This window comes from Sorex araneus, chromosome X, assembly GCF_027595985.1.
Source record: "Sorex araneus isolate mSorAra2 chromosome X, mSorAra2.pri, whole genome shotgun sequence".
Classification (NCBI taxonomy): Eukaryota; Metazoa; Chordata; class Mammalia; order Eulipotyphla; family Soricidae; genus Sorex; species Sorex araneus.
In genome coordinates this window covers 346,700,952-346,714,263 of record NC_073313.1, presented here as the reverse complement: position 1 = coordinate 346,714,263, position 13,312 = coordinate 346,700,952, and the positions used below count along the sequence as shown (strand labels likewise).

At 48.2% G+C, this 13,312-nt stretch overlaps 1 protein-coding gene across 5 annotated transcripts in view; it reads right to left on the bottom strand.

The window, feature by feature from the left end:
- Positions 1–5,272: 5,272 nt before the first annotated feature.
- Positions 5,273–13,312, bottom strand: part of GREB1 (growth regulating estrogen receptor binding 1) — a 146,704-nt gene continuing 138,664 nt past the window's right edge. For all 5 annotated transcript variants that reach the window (XM_055122556.1, XM_055122552.1, XM_055122557.1 and 2 more), the window contains exons 30-33: positions 12,259–12,394; positions 9,015–9,215; positions 8,307–8,445; positions 5,273–7,050 (exon numbers count right to left, since the gene is read on the bottom strand). In XM_055122556.1, the coding sequence (XP_054978531.1) occupies positions 6,887–7,050; positions 8,307–8,445; positions 9,015–9,215; positions 12,259–12,394 (640 nt within the window). In that variant the 3' untranslated portion in view covers positions 5,273–6,886. The remainder of the gene's footprint in view (positions 7,051–8,306; positions 8,446–9,014; positions 9,216–12,258; positions 12,395–13,312) is intronic.

Here is a 13,312-nt window from a genome sequence, read left to right as displayed (position 1 = left end):
TCTCTGTCACAGGGCATCCCTTTCTCTCCCACCCCTGTAAGGATAACAGTCAGATCTGACTTCACTTCCACAAATTATAACCCTTCTTCCAAACAAAGGCATGTTCTGAATTTAGAACTTCAGCATATTCTGAGGGAAAGGAGACACACAATTTAACCCATAAGAAGACCCAATCCCACCCCTCTTTGTAGAGTGATTTGCTACCCCTGGAAAAATCACTGACAGGGCAAGAACTAGAATGAAAGTGGTCAGGGATCCTGAGAGAAAGTGTGCCTGCCACAGTTCTAGAAAGAAAGGCGAAAGGAAACTGGGACAGTATATTTGGCGAATGACAAATTCACTCACAGAATTCTTTTTTTTTCTCTAGACATAAAAGCCTTTAAAATCCTGCACTGCCCTTTCCAACTGTTTTGCTCATTAAAATGCTAATTTCTTCTGAAAGGAGCGTCTATTAGGCAAGAGAACTAAAAAGGAAATGAAAGCTGTGGACATTGGTTCATGGCCTTCCTGAAACAAGAGCTGTCTGCAGAGTCTGAAGCTTTGGCTTAAAGCAAATCTCCTAATCAGAAGTGGTTTGAAGCCTAAGTGCTGGAATCTTTAAGACCTAGACTTGGGAAGGTACATTGTGAGTCTGTGGGATATTGGGATATGGTTCTTTCTGTGGGATATTTGGATACGCTTCCTTCTGTGGGATATTTGGATACACTTCCTTCTGTGGGATATTGGGATATGCTTCCTTCTGTGGGATATTGGGATATGCTTCCTTCTGTGGGATATTGGGATATGCTTCCTTCTGTGGGATACTGGGGTATGCTTTCTTCTATGAGATATCTGGGTCTGGATCTAGTACCATTTCCAACAGAAAATCTTTCCAGGGAGAACATTTTGGATCAGACTTTTATTGTAGACAGAATCATAGGATTCCTACAGCAGTGCTTTCTAACATTACGGCATGTGATGGAAATAAAACAATTATTCAAGATACGAAGTGTTAGAAATAGCCTTATACCTACAGGCACAGGCTAGATTTGTTCTGTCCCATAATAGTCATGTGTGTGTCCTATTAGGAAAGATGAAGTCATGAAATTTGCTTGTAAGTGGATGGACATGGAGAGTATCATGCTAAGTGAAATGAATCAGAAAGAGAGGGACAGACATAGAATGATTGCATTCATTTGTGGAATATAAAATGAGACTGACATCCAAGAACAGCAGACACAAGGACCAGAAATATTTTTTTTTAGGACCAGGAATATTGCTCCATAGTTGTAAGCCTGCCTCATGAGCTGGGGGAGAAGGCAGCTAGAATAGAGAAGGGATCACTAGGTCAATGATGGTTGGAGGGATTGTTCGGGATGAAAAATGTGTGCTGAAAGTAGATAAAGGACCAAATATGATAGCCTTTCTCTATCTATATTGTAAGCCATAATGCACAAAAGTAGAGAGTATGGGAGAAACTGTCTGCCATAGAGGGAGAGGATTGGAAAGGGGAGGAATATAGTGGGGACATTGGTGGTGGAGAATGTGCACTGGTGGAGGGATGGATGTTCGAGCATTGTATGACTGAAACTCAGACATGAAAGTTTTGTAACTGCATCTCATGGTGATTCAATAATAAATAAATAAATAAAAATGATAGTCATGTGTCAATGTAGACAAGTCATTTAACATCTCCAAGCCCTGATGTATTTTTGTAAGGTGGTGCCACTGGTATCTACCTCAGAAACTATGAAGTGATGAAATGAAGTAATGAGCAATTTGCCTTCTAGTGCAATACCTGGCATACTGTAGGTGCTCAAAAATGCTTGCCACTCATGGTTGCTCTTTTCATAACTAAAAGTCTCCAGAGAGGGGATTTCAAATTCCATCCTTGCATAAGAACTTTTACCTCTAGGTAAATGTAGTTCTTGCCGCACTGTCTACACCTTTGTTGTAAGAGTTCTGAAACTGGTGAAAGTGACCAGGGAAAAAGAACAAGGCTCGTGTCGTTCAGGGGGTGTTATTTTTCAAACACACCCATTTTGTTGAGGCACTACAGTTACAATACTATTTTTTTAATTTAAATTTTATTTATTTTTTTGATTTTTGGGTCACTCCTGGTTCTGCACTCAGGAATTACTCCTGGCAGTGCTCAGGGGACCATATGGGATGCTGGGAATCGAACCCAGGTCAGCTGCGTGCAAGGCAAATGCCCTATCTGCTGTGCTATCGCTCCAGCCCCAGTTACAATACTATCAAAGATAGTTTCATACATACATCATCCCAGCATTGGAACCCAGCACCAGGGTGGCCGCTTCCCTCCACCTGTGTCCCAGGTACCCCTCCCAATCACCCTTTCGGCATCATCCTCCAGGTAAGTTTAGTTCTGTAGACCAGAGCTTTCCATTTCTGTTACCTTTGGCCATTTGTTGATGCCTTACACCTTACCATGTATCTTTATATCCCACATATGAGAAAGATTCCCTCCTCCACCTGCCTTTCTTCTGCCTCAAGTCAGCATGATAGTATTTTCTTTTAGGGGCCACTTGTGGCAGAGTGAAACACACAGTCAGTGGTGGTTGAACCAGTGGTACTCAAGGCCGCCAGGGCTATATACTAAGTTACGCTTTGGGGGACAGACGTGTGGTGCTAGAAGTTGACTCAGCGTCCCCCACACCCACCTTTTTACGATATCTGGGCTCATAGTGCTCATAGATCATGCCTAATGATCTAGTGCTCAGGGGACTATATGTGTTGCTGGGATTTGAGGCAGGGTCATGACCGCAGATGAATGCCAAGCCAGCACCTTGACCTCTGTTCCATCTTGCTACCTCTGAACTCAGGTTCTTACCACTTTAGTCCTCAGTGGTAAGGTTTGAAATGATGTATTTCTGGCCTTGCACAGCATATGTTACAAACTGTCCCATGCTCTGGAACATTTCACTGAGGCAAAATACACATACAGTTTACCATTAGGACCTCTGGCACATGTAACACTGGGTTCATAACAAACATTTTTAGGAATTTTATTACATAAGAATTTTCATGCCTTTAAGGTTTGATTTCTTTAGACTGAACATGTTACTGTGTGATTTCTGTTGGTCTAAGACACAGTAATCTCTGTGGCTACTCAATTTCTATATTCTCATTTTTCTGGTAGTGTTTCTTTTACACATTTTATTGTGATGTTTGACATATCTGCAGTTTTGTGACATACTCAATCGGTGAATGTCAAAGTTTCTTTGAACTTTGGCACAACTTTGAACGTAAAACCTTTCTTTGCACACTTAAAACTTTTAATTATTACATCCTAACTTGATTGTCTTTCTCAACACAATCTGACAGCCTCATCCTGTTATTAGGTGAACTTAATACATTGATGTTTACTTTGATTGTTCATATATTCAGCTGCTGTATTTCTCTTGTGTTCTCCCCACCCATACTTAGAGCTGATACGATGCCTTTGCTTACACAGCTTTTTGCTTTGTGTTTAGATGTGGAATATTGTTTCTTTTCTTCTAGTAGTTATTTGGGGCAAAGGGGGGTGTGTGTGGAGACACTCAGCAGTGCTCAGGAGCTATTCCTGGCTCTGTGCTCAGAAGCGCCCCTGGAGGTGCTCAGGGGACAATTGTTAGTGCCAGGAACAGATGATGTTGGCTGGGCAAGACTGACCATACACATGGCAGTCGCCTTAAGCCCTTTACCATCTCTCTAGCCCCTCTAATGATTCTATTAAATGTTTGTCACCATGTGTTTTCAGACGTCCCTTTTCCATTAACCCATCGGTCACTCTTGCCTATGACAACAAGGATGTCAGCTCAGTTTCACCCCCTTATGTTTGTATTACTCCATTACTGACCACTTCCACCCCCCATCCCCAAGCCCCAGGCCTCATATTGGAGCCTCCCAAGATAGAAGATTCTCACACGCTAATATTTCCCAAGTCCCTAACCTCTCAGGCTTATTCACAACTGAGAAGACAACCATGGTGGTGCCTCACAAAAGCCCTACATTCAGAGAGAGGGGAAACGATCCTAAGTGCGATGTATTCTCTGTAGGGTGGCCACTCTGAGGGGTGACCTTACACAATGGAACCCAGGGAAAGGGAGGGAGGAGATATAACCTGACGTAAAGGGGATGAGATCCTGGGCACAGGTTACCCAGGGGACCATCGTGTTAAAAACCTAAGGTGGTGGTGACTCCGGGGACCTTCCCAGGCACTGTCCTCCAGCTCTGCTCGACTCAGCCTACTATGTTTTGGTGTTAATCCCCAAGACCTTGTTTTTTTTTTTTTTAATTATTTCTGTGGAGCTGGAGTGATAGCACAGCAGTTGGGCTTTCACCTTTCACGCGGCCGACCCGAGTTCGATTCCTCCGCCCCTCTCGGAGAACCCGGCAAGCTACCGAGAGTATCGAGCCCGCGCGGCAGAGCCTGGCAAGCTACCCGTGTGTATTGGATATGCCAAACACAGTAACAATAAGTCTCTCAATGAGAGATGTTACTGGTGCCCGCTCGAACAAATCGATGAGCAAAGGGATGACAGTGACAGTGACAATTATTTCTGAATACACCATTATTTTACTTCTCTTGGATGCTACTCAGACATTTCTGAAGAATTCTGCTCGATTAATTGACCTCTGGAAAAGCCTGTCACCATCATCTTCCACTGATGTCTCCCTTCTGTCACAGTTGTGTTTGTGGTTGCCTCTTTCATTTCCTGTACACTGCCCACATGGTTTCGGGGAGCTGCCCAGTCCCTCCGAGAGAGGCGTGCCCACAGCTTGTCTTCCCAATGGCTTGATCCCTCAACTCCCACCCAGTCCCTCCTGCTCGGGGTTTCACACTCTCTGCTTTAGTCTAGCCAGCTGCTCTCCTGGGTCATGGAGTTTTAAGACTGTGGTCGGAAGAGCTGGGGAAAGAAAAGCTCCTACCATCCACACTAATTTCCCGGAAAGTCATCGTGACAAATGTCTCAGGCTCCTTCTGATTTCTTTGCCATCCTTAAGGCCAAGGCATCCCCAGAGCCATCCTTCCGGTGAGGAAAGCTTTCTGAATATCTGAACTCTGGTTGCCTGTCCTGGGCTACTTCCAACTTCGCTACACTTCCTCCCATAGGGTTGCCTACACACACACACACACACACACACACACACACACACACACACACACGCGCGCGCGCGCGCGCGCGCGCTCTCTCTCTCTCTCTGTCGAGATTTTTTTTTAAGCAGTTAGTTAATTCCAAGAAATCCCTGGCCACATTATCCATTCTCAAAATGATGCCATTCTTACCCATTGAAGGAACAACTCATAGTAACTTTTATTTATAAGTATGGGACACACAAGAATATTAGTTTGGTGTTTTCAGGTTTAAATTAACTAAGAAAAGGGAAGAGCAACAACACAGAAGGAACGATTTACAAAAGACAAATATAACTAAAAAAATTTATTCCAAAACAGGAATAATGACATATACAAAGTGATTATTTTATAAACCTGGATCTAAATCTTTCAAACACATGAGCTTTTTTTTTTTTTCCTTAGGGAAAAAAAAGATTGACATGAACTCTTTGGCATCATCCTTTCAAAGAACTTCTTCTTGAACTGCTATCCATTAGAGTGCTTCGAGATGTCTAAGATGAATGCATAAGAAATCATTCTGACGATTCATTTTTTGTATCTTTAAACATTTCCTTTGGCTAGGGGTCACTCCAAGAGCTACATGGAGTGAAGTGGAGTCAAGAGACTGACATGGATTTCTGCTTCTTTCTAGCACGGGACCAGAGTGATCTTGGCACTGCAACTGTCTCATCTTTCAAAAGGGGAGAATCAATTCCTCCCAAACAGGCTGCTGCAGGATCATACAAGAGCCTACAGTAGAGACAGCACCTGGTTCCGCTCCTGGTCTGTAAGTGGCGCTCTGAAACGCTGCAGAGAAAGGTGACCCTGTGAGAGTCTGGGACCAGCCCTGCTGTCTTCTCTTCATGCTCTATCACTATCATGCTCTCTGAGAGTGACCAAGCAAGCCTCAGAGAAGACAAGCCATTGACAGAACTGAAAACTGAGTGTCAATAAATTATCCTCAGAGACTGAGTTCTCTATCAACTCATTCCCAATACACTTGGGTGGTTCTGTTTCCCTACTGTTCCCTCAAGTCCTCTTTCCTTTGTAAGGCAGATTCTGTTTCTCCAGGTGAGCCTTAACTGGCTTAGCAACTGGCTCTCAAACTGCAGTTTCCTTCCGGAAAAAAACCCTTTTAAAGAAAGTTTCTTTTCTCTTTTGTCCTTTCTAAAAGAAGCAGGGTATTCACCCTATACTATTTTAATAGAATTGCATTTGCTCTGAGGCAAAACAATTTGTTTTGCTCTATCATTCGAGTTGATGCCTTTGGGCTAGTTTCAGAAAGAGCAAATTGGGAGGCAATTGCATAATTCTTACAACTTGACTGACTTAGGTTGGCTTGGGGGTTTCGTTTTTTCAACCTTTACTGTGAAGTCTTGTGGAAGATTGCTTTGTACTCTGTGGTAGCCCCAAACCATGTGGCCTGCTCAGTACTGACCCCTCTACTCAGTAACACAAGAGTGCGCTTTTAGAGAAGTCAAGTTCGTGCATGAAAGCATCTGGATGCTGTGACAGCAGACGGAACAGGTGGAACTTCCCCCACATAAAGGACTTTGACATATCGCTGGAAGCCCGGGCTGCAGGGGTATGCGTTCCTGCCAGTCCCGGATTCCTCCCCATGACCTCCTCCACGCTCCAGGGACACTTCCACCACCAGCTCCTGGCGCCAGAGAAGGCTGCACAAAAGTCCTGGGACGCTTTCAGTTCTGCGATTTTACTTCTTCCTTTAGCCTTCACCGCGCGAGGCGAGGAAGGCTTCACTCTTCCAGAAAAGCGCCAGCTGCTCCCTCAGATGTGACGTCCGGTCAGGAAGAAGAGTGGCCGGTCCTCCTTCGCGTTGGCTGTCTGGAACTCGTCCCGCAGTCGGAACTGCCACTCGTCTTCCAGCTCCAGGCGGACCACCGTCTGGCGGAGTGAGTTCCGGTCCTGGCAGATGACGCACAAGGTGGCACCTGCGCAGGCAGGGACAGAGGCACGTCAGAGAACGGGGAGTTCATCCAGACCCCAAGCTGGCCGTCTCCAAGCAGCGCGGAAGGGGAGGCTGCCGGAGGAGGAGGGCTGGGGTTCTGTGGGCATGCTTCCTGACCTGAGCAAGACGGACCTTGCTGCCCCGCCAGTTGGCAGGTGAACATTTGGAAACAGAAGAAACGCTGACAGATACGTGAACAAAGGAGAAAGGGAAGGAGACAGATGGGTGTCAACCATCCTGTGGGATGCACTTATGCCGCCTCACAGTCTGACACCCCTCCTGCTTCCCTCAGCTGCCTGTTCACCTGGGTCCCATGCCGAGCCTACTTCTCCCCTCTGCCCTGCCTGTGAAAGTTCCTTCCTTGGTTCTCAGCAGACAGCCTTGCAATAGTCATCACATTTGATCATTCAGTCTCCCTGTCTATCTACTCATCTACTCATCTGCCAATCCACTTATCTCCCTTCTATCTACCCATGCATCATCGTTCTAGCCTCATACCTACCTGCTTACCTGTTATCGACCTGGCTAACTTATCTACCTGTTTCACCAACCTACCTACCTATCTCCTCACCCTGCTCTCTATCCAACCTTCCTACCTATAATGTTTATCCTCCCAGGAGAAGAAATATTTCTTGAAGACAGAGACAGCTCTAGAAGCTCCTGGTTCCCAAGGTCCTGTACAGTGTTGGGGCTCTCTAAATACCTGCCAAGGAAGAAGGTCAGGGACAGAGCAAGCAAGGAAAGTGAAGACGGGTGAGGAATCTGAGTCAGAATTGGGACTAATGAGAGTCAAAGGGACTGAATTGACTGTCACTCTGAATCGCACTAGCAGTCAAGGGCCACAGCAGGAGGAAGATTCCAATAACATTTTCAGGAGCATGCGGCACCCCAAGACAAGAAGGGAGACCTCCTCTGTCAGAGGGAATGGCTGTGAAGAGACAGAGTGTGTGCTGGTATAAAAAATATGAACAGGAAAGGAATACAAGCAAAGAAAATATCACTTAAAAGAGGAAGGACGGGTTTTGTCTTGATCCAAATAGCTTAAAGGAGAGAGGACGACTGCTGGGTCCCCACCCACTGCTCCTGGGGTCCCCTTGTACAGCCAGGGCAGTCCTGGTCCCTCTCAGGGCCTCAGCTTCCCCATCAGCAAACAGGGACCAGAAGTCACCTCCTCAAGTGACACCCAGAATTCAAGTCAAGTAAGGTAAGAGTAATTCAGGTAAGAGTAAGGGAAGTTACCTTTCAGAAAGTGAAACTTTTTCAAAAAACTAGCTCCCACAAAAGAGTCACAGAGGAACAGCAGGAGGCCACTGAACATGAACTCAGAGCAGCTGATGTTCAAGGAGTGGGGCCTGGAGCTCACATAACACACAGAAATCTGAAAAAGAAGGAACCCAAGAGAAAACATGATTTTTCCATGACGTACTCAACAGCGTGGCGGCACAGGGCATTAGGAAACACTCACTGGCAAGTCAAGTTCAGAGTGTGGGGGCCAGAGATAATAGCATGCCTGTTCCAACCAACAACTTTCAAAATCAGTCCCACTGTATCTAACCACACTAATTCTCTGCTCTGGCAACAGACTTGGGCTTACTTCACGGATTGGGGCAAACCGTTAGAAATCACTTCCTAGGGGCTGGAGCGATAGTACCGCGGGTAGGGTGTTTGCCTTGCACGCGACCGACCCGTGTTCAATCCCTGGCATCCCATAGGGTCCCATAAGCACTACCAAGAGTAACTCCTGAGCGCAGAGCCAGGAATAACCCCTGAGCATTGCTGGGTGTGACCCAAAAAAGAAAAGAAAATGTTTCCTAGCCTCAGGAGGACGGGGCAAACACCTGTGCTGAAGAAGCTGAGTAGTTACAACTCCCTCCCAGGCCTAGAGTCTAGCCCACTTCCAGGACTGCCTTGGCCTGTGGGGTCAGCAGGGCCCCCTCCGAGAGTTACCTGGGAGCCCAGGTTTAGGTAGCAGTCCACGGAGAGCACGGGGTGCCCGTGGTTCTTGAGGGAGAGCGGGAAGAAGCGGTGGCTGTGGTGTTGCAGGAACTTCTCCAGCAGGAGCTGTGCGGGGGCCGCCAGGAAGGTGTGCTTGCTGTCGGGGGCGCAGATGTACTGGGCCGGCACGGTGGCCGCGGGGCTGTCGGACACCTGCGCGGGGAGACGGGGCGAGGGTCACCACCCACCACCCGCCTGTGGACAGAGGTGCCCTTCCAGGCGGTGTGGGAGTTCCAGGAGGCTGGTTATGGTGTAGTGCAGGAGCCACCGCACAGAAATGAGCAGGTGTGGGCGGAGACAATGAGATGGGAGGCAACACAATTTTCCAGTCCCCAAAGCGAGGTGTGTGAGCTTGAAGAATGGAGGGGTGGGGGGTGGTCCTGAGTGTTCCCCACAGAAAACTGGCTGTTTGGTCTAGAACACTCCTTGGGAACTGTCCCCTCACCCCCCCACAACCCCCAATCCAGGAAGGAAAACCTTTGGGACTGACCCAGGGACCCCCTCTCTCTCCCACCCACCTGCTTCTTGCTTCCTCTCGTCTCCTTCCAGGCCAATAAACTTTCCATGCGGTGGCCAGATAGTGTTGACATCCACAAAACGCACCAGATCCACTGCTGGACACCCTGCACTGTCTTCTCATTATGCCCAGAAAAGGTTCTAGAGCTTTCCATGATGACCCACTGACTGGATTTCTGCCTCTTCCACACCAGCCTGCTCGCTCTTCCATCTCAAGCCAGGGCCCTCCCGGACCCCCACAGCCCGCCCTTCTCACACTTCTGTTCTGCTCTGACCCTGCACAGGCCCAGGGTCACCTCCATGGAAGACATGTCACGTCAAGGTACTTATCCTAGCAGAACCTTGTGACATATTTAACATCAGCATCTGCTGTCAGGGAGAAAAGGATCTGGGTGCTTAGTAACTACCTCAAAACAGAACAGATGTGAACAAGTTCCTCCAAAGGAAAGATGATGATAGTCCTAGGGGCCCTAGATATACATATGTCATCAGTACTCTGTCAAGTCTGATGCAAAAATAGCACTGTGCTAAAACAGGAATGAAGAGAAAGGATCTCAGAGTTAACACATGGTACTGAGGGACAGGGAGGAAGGATTAATCTAGCAGGGTGTCTCAAAGTAGGACTGTGTCAACAAGCACACATTTCTCCAATCAAACCATGAAGATATAACCAATATGAAATCTCAGTGACAGGCATGTGTGTATGCATGTGGGGTGAGGGGGTGGGTAATGAAGTGATTTCAAGTTCTCCTTGAAGTACCTCCCTGTAGTTAAGGGTTTTGCTAGCCTACAAGAGACATGTGGGTGTTTCTTTCCTCCAGGCCGACAGGCACAAGCAGATAGTGATGGAAGTGGTGTGTCCATTCAGCCCAGCTGAGGTCGGGGAAGGGACCACTTCAGGAATTAGTGGGGACGGGAAGGAGAGAGGCCAGAAGAAGCCGCTGGTAGCAGCCCAGGCTGAGGTCTTCAGTAGGAGATGCCCTCTGACAGGAGGCAGAAGCAGAGAACAGGGCCTGGGCTATGCCCAGGAGACCTCCAGTCAGTGTCAAGGGGCTTTGTGCAACACACGGCACTCAGCTTGCTTTAAGACTTCGCATCTGAGGCTTTCTTGCTTTTTCAAGTCCATGTTCTCTCTTAATTATCTCTCATTTTACAATTTTTATTCTTTCAACAAATATTATTAATTTTAACTGGAGTGGGTAAGGCATATGCTTTGCATGTAGCAGACCCAGATTCGATTCCTCCATCCTTCTTGAAGAGCCCAGCAAGCTACCAAGAGTTTCCCGTCCAAACAGCAGAGCCTGGCAAGCTCCCCGTGGCATATTCAATATGCCAAAACAGTAACAAGTCTCATAATGGAGACGTTACTGGTGCCCGCTCGAGCAAATCGATGAGCAGTGGGATGAGAGTGACGGTGACAGTGATCTTATAAGTATCTTTTTTATTTTAATGAGAAATATTTTTGTCTGCTCCAGATGGAACCCCGGCGACCATGAGCCTTCACAAGCAAGGCCCAGGGATGCAGGTCCAGGACTAAGTCTCCAGGCTGCACAGTGGCAGCAGGGAAGTTGTGCTCTCCCTCCCCAGCTCCCCGCCCACTCAGCATCCTGGCTGTCACGCCCACAATCTGCCTCCGGGTACCTCTCAGGGCACCAACAGCCTTGTTCCAAAGACTCCCAGTTGAATCCCAGAATGGATTAGTGCCTTACAGAGATGTCTCTGGAACCCAACCATTTACAATCTCAGAATTCCAGAAGCGCACGGCCGCTTTTGTGGCCATGTGATCTCTCATGATATTCAAAGTAAGCAATGGAAAATAAATTATCTAGCGTCTGCCCCTGGCAGGCAGGCTTGAACGGTGGTGGGAAAATTCGAGCAAACTTTAATGCCCAAAAGTAGAGAGAGAATATTGGGGACATTGTCTGCCATAGAGGCAGGGTGAGGACAGGGATGGGAGGGGGGCAGAGGAGAATACTGGGGACACTGGTGGTGGAAAATATGCACTGGTGGAGGGATGGGTGTTCGATCATTGTATGACTGAAACTCAAACATGAAAGCTTTGTAACGGTATCTCATGGTAATTCAATAAAAAATTAAAAAGAACTAAAAAAGAAATATTTTGAAAAGAACAAAAGGCTTTACATCTTAAATTCCAGACGCCCCCAGCTGCAACCTAACCCACCACCTGAGCTAGGCTTCACACCACAGCCGGCTCTCAAGACAGGGGCTGCTCTCAGCCCGCACCAGCAGCATTCAGTTCCTTAGCAGGTGCTGTCCCAGGGGCCCCAAGATAGAACCTGCACCCCGCAAGCTCATCCAGTCCAGAAGCCAGTCAGCGAGCCCCGGTTAGCCCTGGAGACCCCCCACTGCAGGAAGAGGCGGGTAAGTTAATGCAGAACTGCCTAGAGGGGGCTGGTTAGACTCAGGGACACGGGGATCAGAAAGAAACCTGGTGGCTTCTTTCCTTCCCCGTGCGCTGAGGAGGTAGAGAAATGGCTCTAAGGGCTGGAGCTCAGGTTCTGCAGGCAGTGGACCTGGGTTCCACCCCCAGTGCTACATAGTTCCCTGAGCACTACCAGGATGGAGTCCAAGGAGCAAGCTGGAAAGACTCCTGAGCATTCCTGGTGCCCAAAACCCCACACAAAGAAAAGCCTGTGCTCTCTGCCCACGATGCCCTCACCTTGGAGGTGATGTGGAAGGAACGGTGGCCGCCCACGGCAATCTGCTTCTTCATCACGCTGAAGCGGTTGAAACGGCAGAGAAGCAGGCCGGCACTGTGCACCCGCAGGTTGAAATCCACGTCATCACACAGGAACCTGCTCGGACCAGAGGGGGCAGGTAACACCGGGTCAGCTTCCCGCCCCATCCCGCCCCGGAGTGGGCTGTGGACCCCTTCCAGCTTCACAGCTGTCCCTCGCATGAGACCAGGGGAACAGGACAGGCGGTGGGCATCTGCAGGAGAGGCTGACACTAGGAAAGGACAATCAGACACTGTCCGACAGCCACTGCAGGAGGGACAATGCAAGCACTGCTTCGTCTATTTGTTGGAAAAAAAAAAAAAGGGCCGGGATGCAGCTTCGTAGGGGTACATTCGAGTTGTCTGTGTGAGCACCGGGTTACAGCCCCAGTACCATAAAAATAAGTAACTGGGAACCAGCATGCAGGACAGACAGCACGGGGTGAGGCCCATTGCCCTGTGGGCAACTAACCCCCACTAGATCCAGTCTGCCACAGGTCATTCCTGAGCACAGAGCCAGGAGTAGCCTCTGCCAGGTATGACCCAAACAGAAATCCCCTCTAAAAAATGAATATACCAACAGACAACAAATCTCTCCAGATAAATATCAGTTTTTTTTTTTAAAAAAAAACAGCTGCAGAAAACAAGGCTTGGGGATGGCAAGTCACATGTGTCACTTGCATGGCTGATAAGGGGCAGGACCCATAATTCTAGGAGGTTATTTTCCATCCCCCACCCAACCCAACAGTCCTCCATGAGATATTGGAGATGCTCATGGAACATCAGTGATGGACTTATGCACTGCCGCGGCCACCCTGCTGGGGATGACATCCAGGAGTGCTTGGGGACCACTGTCAGCAACGCCAGGGATGGGGGGTGGTCTGCCACCACACCCAGGGGCATCAGCCGGGCCTGGGATGCCCCTCAACCTTCACTCCCCACAGTTTCACGCAAGCAAGGCATGTGCTCTGCCACAGGTGCCACCGCCCCAGTCCCA